At 39.9% G+C, this 14,947-nt stretch overlaps 1 protein-coding gene across 5 annotated transcripts in view; it reads right to left on the bottom strand.

Moving 5' to 3' along the window:
* Positions 1 to 14,947, bottom strand: part of PCSK5 (proprotein convertase subtilisin/kexin type 5) — a 442,283-nt gene that overhangs the window by 267,387 nt on the left and 159,949 nt on the right. For all 5 annotated transcript variants that reach the window (XM_087444465.1, XM_014794699.2, XM_087444466.1 and 2 more), the window contains exon 8: positions 1,762 to 1,974. In XM_087444465.1, the coding sequence (XP_087300591.1) occupies positions 1,762 to 1,974 (213 nt within the window). The remainder of the gene's footprint in view (positions 1 to 1,761; positions 1,975 to 14,947) is intronic.

Genomic DNA, 14,947 nt, shown 5'->3' on the forward strand with positions numbered 1-14,947 from the left:
AGAGAACTCTTACTCCACAGAGTTTTCATCAGGACTTGCATGATGCAGAACTGACCAATGCCACTCACTCCTGGTGGACATTGACTATGAGTTCTGAGAGACAAGGTCTTCATATTTGAAAGCAAAAAGGACATTCCTAGATTATAATATTTCCACAATGAAGGTAAAATATCAAGGAGCACCACTTTCCCATTAAGAAAGCCAAGAAACTTCAAAACTTGTCATCTCTGCATTTTCTCCTTTTCGATTTCACTTTGTACTGTGGAGTTATGTTCATTGATGGATGATGGAGGTAACTAAAGACGGAACCATGTACATATTTTTTAACCCAGTTGTTGTGGAGGAATTATGGAAAGATCGGGGTAGATGGGATACATATAGGGGAGGCAGTTTTTATTTAAATCAGTCTGCAAAATGTAACTAAAGAAGCTAATAAAAATAGCTGAGAAATCAAACATAAAAATCACGTAATAACCAGGAATCAAGAGGAATCACACGGATGTGGATAAAGAATTACACGAAGGAGGTGGTGTCCTGTTACCTGTGCTTCCAGCACCGTGAAAAGTCACGTGAGCATTAGCAGCAACACAAACTGCATGAATCTACACGATCTGAAAGCAGGGTCTGGGCTAAATGCTCAAGTGTCAGATATAGCAGCTTGGCTCCACTTTAGGAAGACAACTCCCGAGACAGTTTACAAAATCACGATCAGGAAAAGAGGAAGGTGCAAAGGTAAGTGAAATATAGGATCAGCAGCCCACGGCTAGGCACCCCAAAGTCAGACCTTTCTTGAGCACCAGTGGGTGAGGTAGTGTACAAAGCACTTTTTGTTTACTTCCTTGTAATCTTTGTAATAGCCCCATGAGCTATGTAACATTAAATGTCCCCATTTTATAGGTAAGGATGTTAATTTAATTTTTAAAAAATCCCCCCCCCCCAAAGCCCCAGTAGATAGTTGCATGTCATAGCTGCACATCCTTCTAGTTGCTGTATGTGGGACATGGCCTCAGCATGGCCGGAGAAGCGGTGCGTCGGTGCGTGCCCAGGATCTGAACCCGGGCCGCCAGCAGCGGAGCATGCGCACTTAACCGCTAAGCCACGGGGCCGGCCCCCTATAGGTAAGGATGTTGAAACAGAAAAATTAAGTAATGTGTCCAAAGTTACCCAGTCTGTAAACAGTTCAACAGCAAACAAAACCCACACAGGCTGGTCCTGCAACCTGAACTCTTAACCATTGTGCTGCCGGCATGGACTGCAGGGCATGGTGGTAAGCAGATCACAGAGAACTCTGTGCTCCTCGTTCAGGCAAACTTTGTACTGCAGGATTAGAAAAGCACCTTTTGTATGGGGTTAGTTCACACTGCATTAGTTGGACCAACTTTGAAACCAAAGCATTGAAGCTAAGGTTCAAAGGCAGATGGGGACAGAGTGATAAGGGATCTGGCTGAGAGTCAGACCCAGATGCTAGTCTCTTCTCTGCCACTAACTCACCAGGTGAACGTGGACCATTCATTTGTTCTCAATAAAAATGAAGTTTAATCTTATCTAAGGCCACATTAAATGCTGGAACGTAAACATCCAGACAGGCTTTTTCAATGAATTGGTAAAAGAATTTGTAACATTTACAACTACTTGTGTTCAGAGTCAGCTAATCCATCTTTCTATTGCCATATATTACTTGTGCATATACATTTATGCTTCTTCCTTTGTATTTCAAAGTGAAAGATACATAAATCATGACAGACATGAAATTTCACGTACTATTTTCTTATCGTAGGACTCTCCACTGCTGTAGGTTGTGGCCAGCGTGGACGAACACTCTTCCAGGTACCAAGGCTTCTTTCCACTTTCCGCTGTGCTGCTGATGGAGATGGTATAGATGCTGTTGGTGTAGCCATCACAGGAGCAGTGGTCTTTGCTCCTTCCACCATTTCCCGATGCCCAGACAAAAACAGAGCCAAGGCCTCTCCGCCCCTATTCACAAAGAGAAGAAGTGAAATGATGGAAGACGAGGATCACAGACTAAATGAAGAGACGATCAAAATCAACAGAGTAGAATCAAATATTTGCAGGAGGGGGGGATGCTATTTTACTAAGATGCTGGATTTAAGCTGTTTTTTCAGGTAAGAGGAGTTGCTTTTAGAAACTAAAATAATCCAGTGTAATGTACAGCACGGTGACTATAGTTAATAATACTGTATTGTACATTTGAGGGTTGCTAAGAGAGTAGATCTTAAAAGTTCTCATCACAAGAAAAAAAAATTTGTAATTATGTGCAGTGATGGAAGTTAACTAGACTCACTGTGGTGATCATTTCACAACATATACAAATATTGAATCTTAATGTTGTACACTTGAAACTAATATAATGTTATATGTCAATTATATTCTAGTAAAAAAAAGAAACTAAAATAACTCCTTTCACATGATACAGTCATAGAAGTAACAAGAACACCAATGTGATGATGATAATAGCGGCTAGCATTTATCAGGTACTTACTATACCCCGAACCAAGCACAATTCTAAATGTTTTACAAGAATTGGACTGAATACTTCCAAAAACCCTTTGAGAATGGTACAATTTTGTCCCCATCATACAGATGAAGAACTGAGGGACAGAAGTTAAGTAACATTCCTAAGGTCATATGGGTAGTAAGAAGATGGACAAAATTTGAACCCAGACAGCCAGACCCCAGAGTTGTAACATTATTAGTTGAAATCGCAGAGTCATATAATATTGCTTTAAATCTTTACATCCCCCACGAAGTGGGTGCTCTTATGTACCCTCATCTGACATGAAGACCACGAGGTGTAGAGAGGTTAGTATGCATCCTGAGATCACATCGTCAGTGGTGGGCAGAATCAGGTAGTATAACCTTCCTTCTAGAGGTGAGCCTCTCCTGTGCATGGTGGGGACACTAATTATCGAGCGATGTTAATGGATACTACCAGAAATAAAAGGCTTTCAAGATCAAATATGTTTGAGAAACTCCAAATTAAGCAAAATTAAACAGATTCCTTTACTGCAGAATTTTTCAGAGTCTTTAATAAGCAATTGTTCATTACAAAACTCTAAGACAGGGACAAAATCCTAAGTAATTTTCAAACATACTTGACCACAGATACCTTCTTCAGGCACGTCCATGAAGTTGTTTTTACATGGCTAGGAGATGGAGTCACATTCTCTGTGCCAAAACTTGGCATAAACTAAAAGATCTTCTTGAGGTCATAAAAAAATCAAGAAGAAGCAAAGTAGAACACAGATATATTGCAACATAGTAACTATTTGGTTCTATAAGAGGAGGTCTTTGGGAGAAAAGAGAGAAATAAGCCAAAGTGAAGACTATCTTCTGGGATGTTATAGCTGAATCTCTGAGAAATTTTACCATTTTAAAACTAGAAAGTACACTGGAGGACACCTAGGCCAAATCTATCATTTTGTAGTCAGGAAATGAGAACCAAAGTCACATAGCTAGTGGTAGCTGAACCTCCTTCTTCCTTCCAGGTCCTAACTTTCTGGTCTCAGGTGGAGGGAAACGTATTTGAGATGTTATCTTGGAATTTCTGGAAAAAGAGCCAAGAAAAGAGAGACGACAAAGAATCTGGACTATCCGTGATAAACTCTCTCTGACCTTGAATCCTCAAGGAACAGAATATTTATGACATGATTTGACTGACCTGAGCATAGATTTCCTTTTGTCCTTCAACATGGAAAAATGCAATATAATGTCACAGGAATGGGAAAAATTCATGAAGAGAGAGGGAGAGAAACTTCTGGAAGCTACTGCCACTAGAGAGCTGGACCTGGTTTATCATCCCTCAGTTTCCGATCAAAATATTCACGAAACATAGAGAAAGATGCAAAAATCACCAAGCCATCATAAACTAAAGATTTTGTTCAATACTTTGTCAATTGTAATTACTCTTCACTATGGTGTGGGTGACCACTTGAAGAACTCTAGTGACTAACTCATATCTAGACCTCAGAAACAGTACATCATAGCCAGAGAAGAAGGAAGAAGGTTCTAATTCATCACTAATGTGTGCCCTCTCTATCACATACTGAGGAGCTGTATTATGGGCAAAAAGCCTGGTCACATCAGAGCCTTACCTAACAGGTCAACAGAACAAATGAGATGATGCAAAAACCAACCTGGTTTAAACAGCACCGTAACAGATAATAGATTAAGAACCACAAAACAATGAAAAAGCACACATGGCACAATTACATTTACATACTTATGTAAAATTATGACTCTGTGCCTATGTATAAAATTCAATGAAAAGATCTTTAAAAACTAATTCAGTTTTTAAAGAATATTCAGTAAGAAAATATTCAGAAGGCACTTTTATGTTCATGATGTAGTTATAAATATAGGATACAAAATGACATAGCAGGGCCGGCCAGGTGGCGTAGCGGTTAAGTTCACACGCTCTGCTTTGGCAGCCCGGGGTTCCCAAGTTCAGATCCCAGGCACGGACATATGCACCACTCATCAAGCCATGCTGTGGTGGCGTTCCATATACAAAATAGAGGAAGATGGGCACAGATGTTAGCTCAGGGCTAATTTTTCTCAGCAAAAAGAGGAGGATTGGCAATAGATGTTAGCTCAGAGCCAGTCTTCCTCACACACACACACACACACACACACAAAATGACACATAGCATGGCCTCAGTTTAGAAAAAAATGTGTTTGTGTGTGTATAAAGAAGTTAATGTGCGTAAAGTTACACGCGTAAAGCTACCATCAAGTGACAATGTAACAGAACTTATCTTGTTTGGTAAGATTAGGAAAGATTTTTATTTTCTTTTTCATACCATCCTTCCATGACCATGTATGATTTTTATAAACAAAAACAAACACATTTATTCCTCTATTAAGAAGGAAAACAAGGGCCAATTTTTAAGAAATAATGTTTACTTTATGATCAAGAGGAGTTTTACACATAGAAGGTCCATTGTGCACTAAAAACAACAGAAGCTAACATTTATAGAAACCTGCTAAGTACTATTCAAACATTACTCTGCACAATTCGAGTCTAGATCATCATCATGTTACAGAACAGCAAACTGGGGCTCAGAAATGCTCACTAATGCCCAAGCTTGAAATCCAGCTGGAGCTAAAGCTGCACCCTTAACCCTCACAATAGTCTTCTTTTGGGCAAAAAGAGGGTTCATGATTGCTCTACTGTTTTAGCCAAATCTCCGGTGTCTTCACTGAAGCTTGGCATTAGGATCTAAGAGCAGAACAGCCTGCAAGTTCTCTCTAGACTTGGTGGCAGAATTAGAATGGTAAAGAAAGGATGCATGCATGTTCCTGAGCGTCCTCATGGGGAAGGACATAGGTTCTGAGGCAAAATTCCCCCTTGAAATCCCAACCTGACAAAGTCTCCTTCAGAAGCAAGACCACAAATCATTCTATTCTGGCAGCATCCACAGATGACATGACTGCAGAGGAATAATGACATTGCCTTGAGGTTCTTTGGAGATCCACTGGGTTGAAAGAACGGTTGGTTGACAGGACAGTAGGTTACCGCTGCCCTGGAAATGTCCCTTCCAGACAGAGGTGACATCCTTCTATCAAATAGATAATCTGAGGGAATTATTTTACAACTGGGCATGGTGAAGGAAACTCCAAAGGGCAGTAAGGGATCAATAACCACTCCCACCCCCCAAGCCTGATGTGAGACAAAGAGAGGGGAGTCACTGGAACTGGAGACAGAGGGGCTAACAAGAGTTGAGAACTGGTCAGGGGACACATCAACCCATGTTAGTCCTGCAGGGAGGGGGCCAGGGAAATATGTACTGAGTGAGACCCCAGTTTCCTCTTCCCTCTCTCCCATTTCTTGCCAGTGTATCCCACTGGCTGAACTCTGCCAGAAGCCAGAGGACCTGGGAGCCCAGAGATCAGTTTCTGAGCACCGAGCTTGTGGAGAGAACGGGAGAGGGGATCTGGAGGGTTGAATGGGAGACATTGGCATCATCCTTAAGGTGTGTTATGGACTGAATTGTGTCCCCCGCCAATCTCATATGTTGATGCCCTAACCTCCAATGTGACTGTGTTTGAAGATAGGGCCTTTAAGGGGTAATTAAGGTCAAATGAGGCCATAAGAGTGAGGCCCTAATCTGATAGGACTGTTTCTATAAGAAGAGGAAGAGACACTGGGAGTGTGTGCACAGAGGAAAGGCCATGTGAAGACACAGCAAGAAGGCGGCTGTTTGCAAGCTGAGGAGAGAGGCCTCACCAGAACCCAACTCTGCTGGCACCTTGATCGTGGACTTCCAGACTTCTAGCCTCCATACTAGGAGAAAATGCATTTGTGTTGTTTAAGCCACCCAGTCTGCAGTATTCTGTTACGGCAGCCTGAGCTGACTAATACAAGGTGAGAGGAGGAGATAAAGGATGACCTGCCCCTCATGGAGGCTACAGAATATACAGACGCTGCCACCACTCTGCCCACGAGGCAATCTTACCTTTATGTATATGTGTATGGTTTATGATTCAAGTCCCAGAAATAAACAGACTGAATTTGTGGGCTGAAAATGTTATAAAGATAGCTGCTAAAGATCTATGGGGGTAATCTGAAACAATGAACAATTCAAAGATTTATTTATTTATTACAGATGCACAGAGGATTTTCATTAGTGTGCAATATTTGGATGAGGAAAAAAAAAATCCTTCAATTTAACTGAGTGCTAAGTTTAAAGTCAGTAAACTTAAGGCAAAGTATACTGTGAAATCCACACAGGACTCATTCTACCAAACTCTAAAAATACTCTTTTGTTGTGTATCTAATTGTGTACGTGTTTCTTCTCACGTACGCCCTACAAAAATCAATTTATAATACCCCATAAGCATTATTATTAAAGGCTAGAAAGGAAGTGGATTTTCTTGTGGTTCAGAAGGTCAGAAAAAGCTACTTTACGCTGGATTACCAATTAAATCGTACACCCCAAGCCAGGTTTTGAGAGCCATAGAGTTTGATGGAACTTTTTCTTTAAAATAGTATCTTTCTTTAAAATAGTGTGATACTTTTTCAGCCAATGCAGTTAGATTTTATTTGGTATTTTAATATTACTTTCTTCTCCCATATTGCTTAGAAAGTATTCATAAGGGGGCATGAATAAGTGACCAGAGACTTCTTACAACACAAAACAATGTGGCTGGACACTGTGCTATGTGCTTTCACATATATTAGTTAATGTAGAGCAATACCAGCAAGTTAGATATGCATTTTTACAGATTAGAAAACTGAGTAACATTAAGCAACATGCATGCTATCATAAAACGAGAATGTGGTGGAGACAGGAGGTGGAGACCCCAACAAGTCTCATCAGAACTTACCTATCTGTATGTGTCGACATGAAGAGACACAATAAAACAACTTTAGGATGAGGAGCTTTCATCTATCTGTGATGTCTTCTAAGCACAGCTTAAATACCCAATTTATCAAAGCCCCTCACCGTGGCACCTCTCCCCACCTTTTTTTTTTAATATTCCTCCTCTCAGTGAGAAGAGAGCACAGCCTTCTATGGAAGCTCTTCCATACACGGTTCACAAAGAGGCTTCAGGCTGAAGAGGTTGGAGAAAGACCAGGACACCTATAACTGGTAGCCAAGATGTAAAGAGAGAACTGTTCATCTTTTTAAAGCTCAAGGATATTCTGACTGGCATTTCCAAAATAAATCTTGTTCTTTTACAGAGCAAGGGTCATTGAAAGAAATAGTTCTAGTTTAGAAACGTAATATAAAGGCAAAACAACAACAAACTTTGGAAAGGTATGTGTAGTGCTCACACAAAATGTTTGTTCCAGAATTCTAAAATACATATTGCTTTTTAAAGCAAGACTTAATAAATCTTTGAAGCATTATCATCAATAGGACAGATGATATTCACATGAAAATGAAGCCTTCTTAAAGGTAACCTGAGAAGTAATCTGAAAAGAAATATAATCCACAACAGAAAAAAAATCAGGAGCAGATGGTCACACTGCTCCCAATGCCTTGGAGATGACACTGGTGTAACTTGGTGGGAGAAAGTCTTCTTTGGGAATGCACCAAGAGAATGTAGTCATGGTACAGACGTCATAAACCGTCTTTGGGAAAGACCAAAGCCTAGACTTATTTCTTCAACCAGTTCATTTGGGCAAGATGGGGATAGGGGTGGGGAAATTCATTATATGAGACAGAATCGGACCCAGGGAATAAAGGGTCCCTGGTGGGGGACCTGGTGGGGCAACGCCTCACCAAAACCCAAGGGAATCGAATGGCACAGATATGAGACATTTTTAAAGGAGTAAAAGAAGGAGGTGGGGCCTCTGAGGGTTAAGAATCTGGAGCTTAAGTGTTGTGTTTTTCAGGAAAAATCTTATGGCAAAATGCTAACTTTGTTGGGCCACAGTACCCTCATCTGGCAAGTAAGCATGCACAACTATTATTTTTATAATCTACTCTAAAAGTTATAAAGTCTAAAGTAAAGAGTACAGTCGGCCTTCCATATCTGCGGTCGCGGAACCCCCGGATACCAAGGACTGACTGCATTCAGTGTACTACGCCATTTTATACGTAGGGGACTTGAGCATCCGAGGATTTTGGCATCCGCGGGGGTTCCTGGAACCAATCGCCTATGGATACTGAGGGATGATTGTGTATAGGTTTCACTTGATTCCACTTCTACTCTCAGAATATTTAATTTTGTGCTCTCAGAATTACTAAGGTAAACAGAGGAACTACTTTAAGTATTGTAAAATCAAACTGTCATTAATTATGGTTTATTTGGTGATTTGAGTGCAGCCGACAGCTCGGTAATTCCACTTCTTTCCAAGCAAAAATTCTAGGATTGAAAATGCTTAACAATGGAAAGCCACAGCTTCCCAAACACAATTTCAAAAGGTAGCTGACAAACACAAGAGTGTCTCCACCAACACCTGCTGATGTTCCCCCTTCCCGAGGCCCCAGCACCTACCCCTCCTGCTCTTCTCGATCTTTCTGTAGCACCTGCCCCTCCTGCTGTTCTCGATCTTTCCGTACCTGTATTTGGGTGTCTGCCCCCAGAACTGCCCATGTAGCATGAAATCAGATTTAAAGAAAAGATTGTCTAAACATTCAAAGACTGACTTACAAAAAATACTTTATGGGAATGTCTTGACCATGCTACTTAGCCTGTCAAAGGATGGTTGATGAGAGAAAAAGACTGAAAATACAAGTGCAGTTGTTTTTTTAAGTACTAAAAAAGAAGAGACAAAGAAGGCTTTTGTGAATGGTAACCTATTTCTCCACATTTTTGTCTTCCTGTCTTTTTTCATGTGATATGACTTCACTTCCTCCTCTTCTCCCCCATCTCAACCTCACCCATCTTTTCCAGCCCACATCAGGTTTTCTATATTCTGATTTGCTGTGTACACAATAGGTCGCTAAGCCATGATATTAAGCAATTTTTTATATTCTGTGGACTTTTTAATAATACAGTGAAAATATTAGATGCAGTTATTAGCGATCATATTAATTTTACCACAAACAAATGAAAATCCATTCTACATGCTTCCCAAGCATACCAAATGCAGCTGACTTCACTTTTAAAGGAACAGAGAGCCCAATACTGATTTAGTATTGGGGCTCCCATAATCCCATTGGGTTATGGGATCAGCTGCTGGTGATGAGAGTTGCAAGCATTTCTGGTAACACGATAAATTTTTAAATGCCACTAATAACCTACATTAGGGTCTTTTCATGAAATTGTTCATGTTCTAGTACGTGAATAGGCAGCATGATACACTGAATTCAGGCAAACTAAATCAGTGTCCTAAAAGGACATTTGGAGTAATGTGGCCAAAGACTAGCAAATCCTAGTAATGAATCTATGTAGTAAATCAATGCTGCAAACACAGAACTCCCCCAGACTTGGGTTCCTGATAAAAAGCTACTTTTATGTTTATTGTGTGAATAGGAAGAAAAAAAATCCAAATGGAGTTGCTTATTCACCATATCTGCCAGAACATCAATTCAGCAGATCAACTCAGCAAAGGCTTGGGAGAATCACTCCTGTCAGAAGAACTGCCTTTTCTTTGGAAGGGTTGACATGAGGCTTGCACATATAATACACCTTCTTACACTTTATCACCAAAGTGCTCAGTGGTGTGACCCTTTGCTCCTGACAGCAGTATTACAAGAGCAGAGATTTCTTCCACTTGTTTATTTTTAAAGTATCACTAGAAGAAGAAAATCAGTCTTTTATGGAGAAAGGGTAGTAGAATATCTAGGGGGAAATAAAAACCAGGTGTGTTTACTAACGGAAATAAATACACTTTCAAGCAAAGAATTTTATTCCTATTAACCTTTAGATGTTCTGTACATTTAGAAACTTCACATAATAAAAACTTAAAGCCAAATAACATGCTATGGATATTATTTAAAGCTGGACACATAAGAGGTTCATACAGTGAAATTTTAAATTTCTACAAGAGGAAACTAAGGAAATGAAGTTAGTAGAGCCAGTTAGTGGAGGGCAAGGACTAGATGGACGCAATCTCACCGCAACCAAGGCTGATCCCCACTAACTAGTACTGACACTGGGTGTTCCTAAAAATGCTTAACAACATGGTGTAGGGAAACACTGCTTAACCATAGTGGATTAGAGAAAACAAAACACCCCAAACTCCCCCACCCCCGCCTTATCTCATTTACCAAATCAACAATTCCAAAATAACTGTCCACTTTTAAAGTTCCACCTATGATCAATTCATATCCCCCATTTTTTCTCAGACCTAGTCTTCCTCATCTGACTCACTGAAGCCTCAGCAAGACTCAGGTTTTTATTTACTTCTGGGCCCTCCCACAGTCCTCCAAGCTTTGAGCCCTGTCCAAGGTGTTTTCCCATGGCCTGGGGACTGCTAACACTGGTTTGGAGGAGGCGCATGTAGATTAGGTTTCTCAATTCCTCATTCCAAGCAGCTAAAAAGGTACATGTGGATCTCACATGCTCTCTGCAGTAATCACAATCAATAATTAACAGCACCAACACAACATTAATCACCTATTTTGAAACTGCCCAGAAAGACGCTATCACATCTTTAAATTTATATTGAGGGAGTGGAATTTGGAAAATTCCTTTCATAGAGAATAAAAACATTTATTATTAACAGGAGTATGAAAAGAATTTATTGTAAATGTTTGGGAAGGCATTTGGAAAGGTGGATAGAGGGATACTCCGGCAAGAATGAAGAGTTTACACTCTCTAAGTTAGCTCTGGGTTACAGAATGTCTCACCGTGGACTGGTTCCAACTGCCAGCTCAACTCTGAAAGGGGAAGCCAGCCACCCCCCTCTGAAGCCCACCATGGGGCTTGAATGTCACAGGCCTCCACTCCATGAAGCAATAACCTTGACCTTTTGTGGAGAAGCTCATAACATTTCTCAAATAGAATAAATAAACCCTCTACATTTTCTTCCCATAAACACAGTCCTGACTTAAAGCAAATCATACTTTTGAAAAAATTACAGTGCTATTAGGCTTATATTATTTACAATACTCTGTGGTGGATACTGAGGCGTCCTTAAAGATGCATTGCATGTGGCCCTTCCTCAGAGGAGGAGATCAGCAGTTGGGCTGAGCACTTTCTGTGTAAGATCTCAGTCAGTCTTCATGATGGCTCCATAAAGTAAGTATTACCATAGGCTTTTCTCAGGGAAATCGAAGTTCTAATAACTTAGCAACTTGTCCCAGGTCAAAAAGCTAGAGAGAAATCAAACTGAGATTTCAACCCAGGTCTCTGTGACTCTAAGTCCAGTTCTCTCTATATCATCACAGGCTGCATCCAGGGATGAAGAGAAAAAGAAAATGTAAAGTTCAGAATATGCCTAATCAGGTGCCTAGATGATAAGTTCTCCAGGAGTTCAGAGAAAAGAGAGGTCCCTGTTGCAGTGGTCACTTTCATGACCATCATTACTGGTTGACTGAGAGCTAAGTGTGCACAGACAGGCCCATATTATGCATTTAACAGAAGCTAATACCACAGAGCCTGGTGGCAAACAGCACAGGCTTTGCAAGAAGACAAACCAGAGTCTGAACTACAGTCACGCTTCTTAATGGCCAGGTTACCTACTTTGCCAAGATTTAGTTTCCAAGTCTATAGACTGAGTGAGGTCCTATGGGGATCATCCCTATGCGTAACTCAAGTGGCTATCAGAATTAATAATCACAATCATGTTTATAATCCTGAATATTAAGTTTGATTGTTTTCATCTTAAACAGGAGGACTGTAGGCTCAGGTTAAATGAAAAAAATCTGCTATGAAAGCCACACAGACTTTTAAATCATTTGATATTATCAACTCAGTTCAATTTACCCTTGTTTATTACACAGAGGGCTTTCTTTTCCGGTGACTGCCATATTTTGTTGAAGGAAATTGATATGTCTATCCCCCTCGTCGGCTTTCTCAAATCTATGCTTAGACTCACAGAAACTCAGGATTGGTATGGACCTCAACCTGACCTAATCCAATCTCTGTATGCTTTTGTATCTTCCCTATAACAGGGAATCCAGACTATACTAGAATGACTCCTGTGATAAGGACTTTATTTACCCCCTGGTGGCCCAGCAGTCACTATAAATAGAACAAAATAAACTAAAAGAAAAGAGGACTGTTATTGATATCCGGTTAATTCATAAGTAGAATAAAGGGAAGTAGAATGGAATTTGCAAAAGTTAATATAAACTACTCATAGGGTTAACAATGAATCTCTAAACCAAAACTGAAAACAAAGTGACAATAAATATTTGACATATGCACCTGTACAAGGCTAGAACAGATTTGTGCTCCTCCCCATAAAAGTGCATCATAATTCACAATAACACAGTAATCTAAATCTGACACTTGGATATCAGATAACTCTGTGACGATTAAAGAATGTGAGACTGCATATGTATTTGTTAAAGGCATATATTTCTTTGTTTCCAAAATGGATAATGTTATATTGGGTCTACTTGGCAAGTCACTTCTTAGCTTTGTTAAAACTCTAAAGACACAGAGTTCTACCAGGATATAGTTAGATCCTAAGGGAGGATTTTTAAAACAAACCTCAGTTAAAGTCAATTTTCATTAAGTGGAACCAATATTAAATAAGCTCCCTTGTCTATCTTTGCCTACCCATATATCGTTCCAAAGTTTTACAACATTTGCCAACTAATTTAACAGCAATCTGTCATTTATTAAAATGCAAACTGCTACCAATCCTGCTACAGCTGGGTAACATATCAGATAAAAACTATCCCTCCCGAGTGGAATCGGTTAATTTTATTATGATTATTACTACTGCTTTTATTATATAAGCTCATTATCCCTCTTCTCTCCCCTCCTAGTGAACATATGCCTTTAATGTAAGGGTAGAGACATGTGTGTGTGTGCACGTGTTTGTACATAAGAGACAATGTGTGGTTGTAAAGCAACCTGGTGCTTTCAGCAAATATTCCAAATATCCCATCAGTTGTAAAATCTGGCAAATTGAAAAGGAAACTGATGATGAGAAGGGATATACTAATCAGAGACTTCATAAGAGATTCAACAGCCAGGCCTGTGCCCATAGATGTTCATGAAATGTTCTGGTTTCCATCTGGACCCCTGAACAGAAGAGCAGAGGAGGCTGGGATGAAGGCCACGGTTCCAACAGGCAGATTGAGGCCCAATGATTCTGATTTCACCAACTTCTTGTTTCCCATCCTTGACATTGGTTCTGTCATAAACTCATTGAAATGCCTTAATCGATGGTCCCAAAACCTAAAAAGCTCAAAGAAAAACAGTCTGGAATTCAAAGTTTACTTGTAGATAAAAAGGCAAAGCAAACTCTATAAGCTCTGCTCCTACAGTAACTACAATGAGCTACACGATTTCTTCAGGTAAAGATGAAGATAAATGCCAAACCAGTGCTTGGTATGTAGTGGGGACTTAAGAATTATTTCTTGAGTAAGATAATAAAGGAAGTATTGGTAACCCTAATATAGGGTTTTCTGATTATGGAAAAAGGAAAAGATTTGATTCCAAGTTTTTTGCTCATTTTCTAAAGGATATTTTTAAACACACTTGTCAGGAAATTGTGAAATGTATTAGATGCCTGCTGATGAATATCAAATGCACCAAGTATATAAAAGTTTAATAATCCAAATGGAGCAAAAAAGATGATTCCAAGGCAACCAGACTGAACACAGTGAGTCTGTTATTGTGTGCTGTTTAGTCTGTCCTTCTTATCGCCTACCAGATTCTGTTCACTGAAGGGACTTGGGGAGTTTGCTGGCACTTTATTTAGAAAGTTTATTCATCATTATGTGGTGACTTCCTTAAAGACAAGTACTGAGTATTATTCATCTTTCACTACCACCTAGCAAAGTGCCTAGAATATAACCATCCAGCAAATGTCTCCTGAATGCAATCAAGAATAAATGAATGAATAAAGAGTCTATCAAAGAAAACTTTGTCAGTCTATCAAAACTGACACCAAACCTCGGGTCACCTATATCTGAAAAACTATCAACTGACTCAGTTTACGAAATCATTTTCCTGTTTAGAGCTGCCTGGGTAGATGAAGCCAAGAGCTTCCCCAGAGGCAAGTTTTTGCCAGTCATACCAAGGAGCCAGGTCAAAGGATCATCATGGAAAGTGGAGTCATGTCAGTTTGAATGACAGCAACTTTTAAACTGTCCTTCCCTAAGACGACATGTAAGATTTCGATTCTGAGACCCCTGGCAAAATTGTGAGAGATCCTATGTGTTCTCCTAAGAAGCTTAGAATGTTCCCCGTTGGTTATAGGGAGCAGTGATGAGCTTTAAAGAGAAGACAAATGACAAGATTTACATATAAAAAATACTTCTTTGGCTGCAGTGTTCATGCTGAATTGAAAGTTGAAGCTCGAGCTGGAAGTCTTGGAAGTATGCTATTGCTGAAGTCTGGATGAGAG

The sequence above is a fragment of the Ceratotherium simum genome, chromosome 20, assembly GCF_057802395.1.
Source record: "Ceratotherium simum simum isolate JZ-2026a chromosome 20, ASM5780239v1, whole genome shotgun sequence".
In the NCBI taxonomy this organism is placed as follows: domain Eukaryota; kingdom Metazoa; phylum Chordata; class Mammalia; order Perissodactyla; family Rhinocerotidae; genus Ceratotherium; species Ceratotherium simum.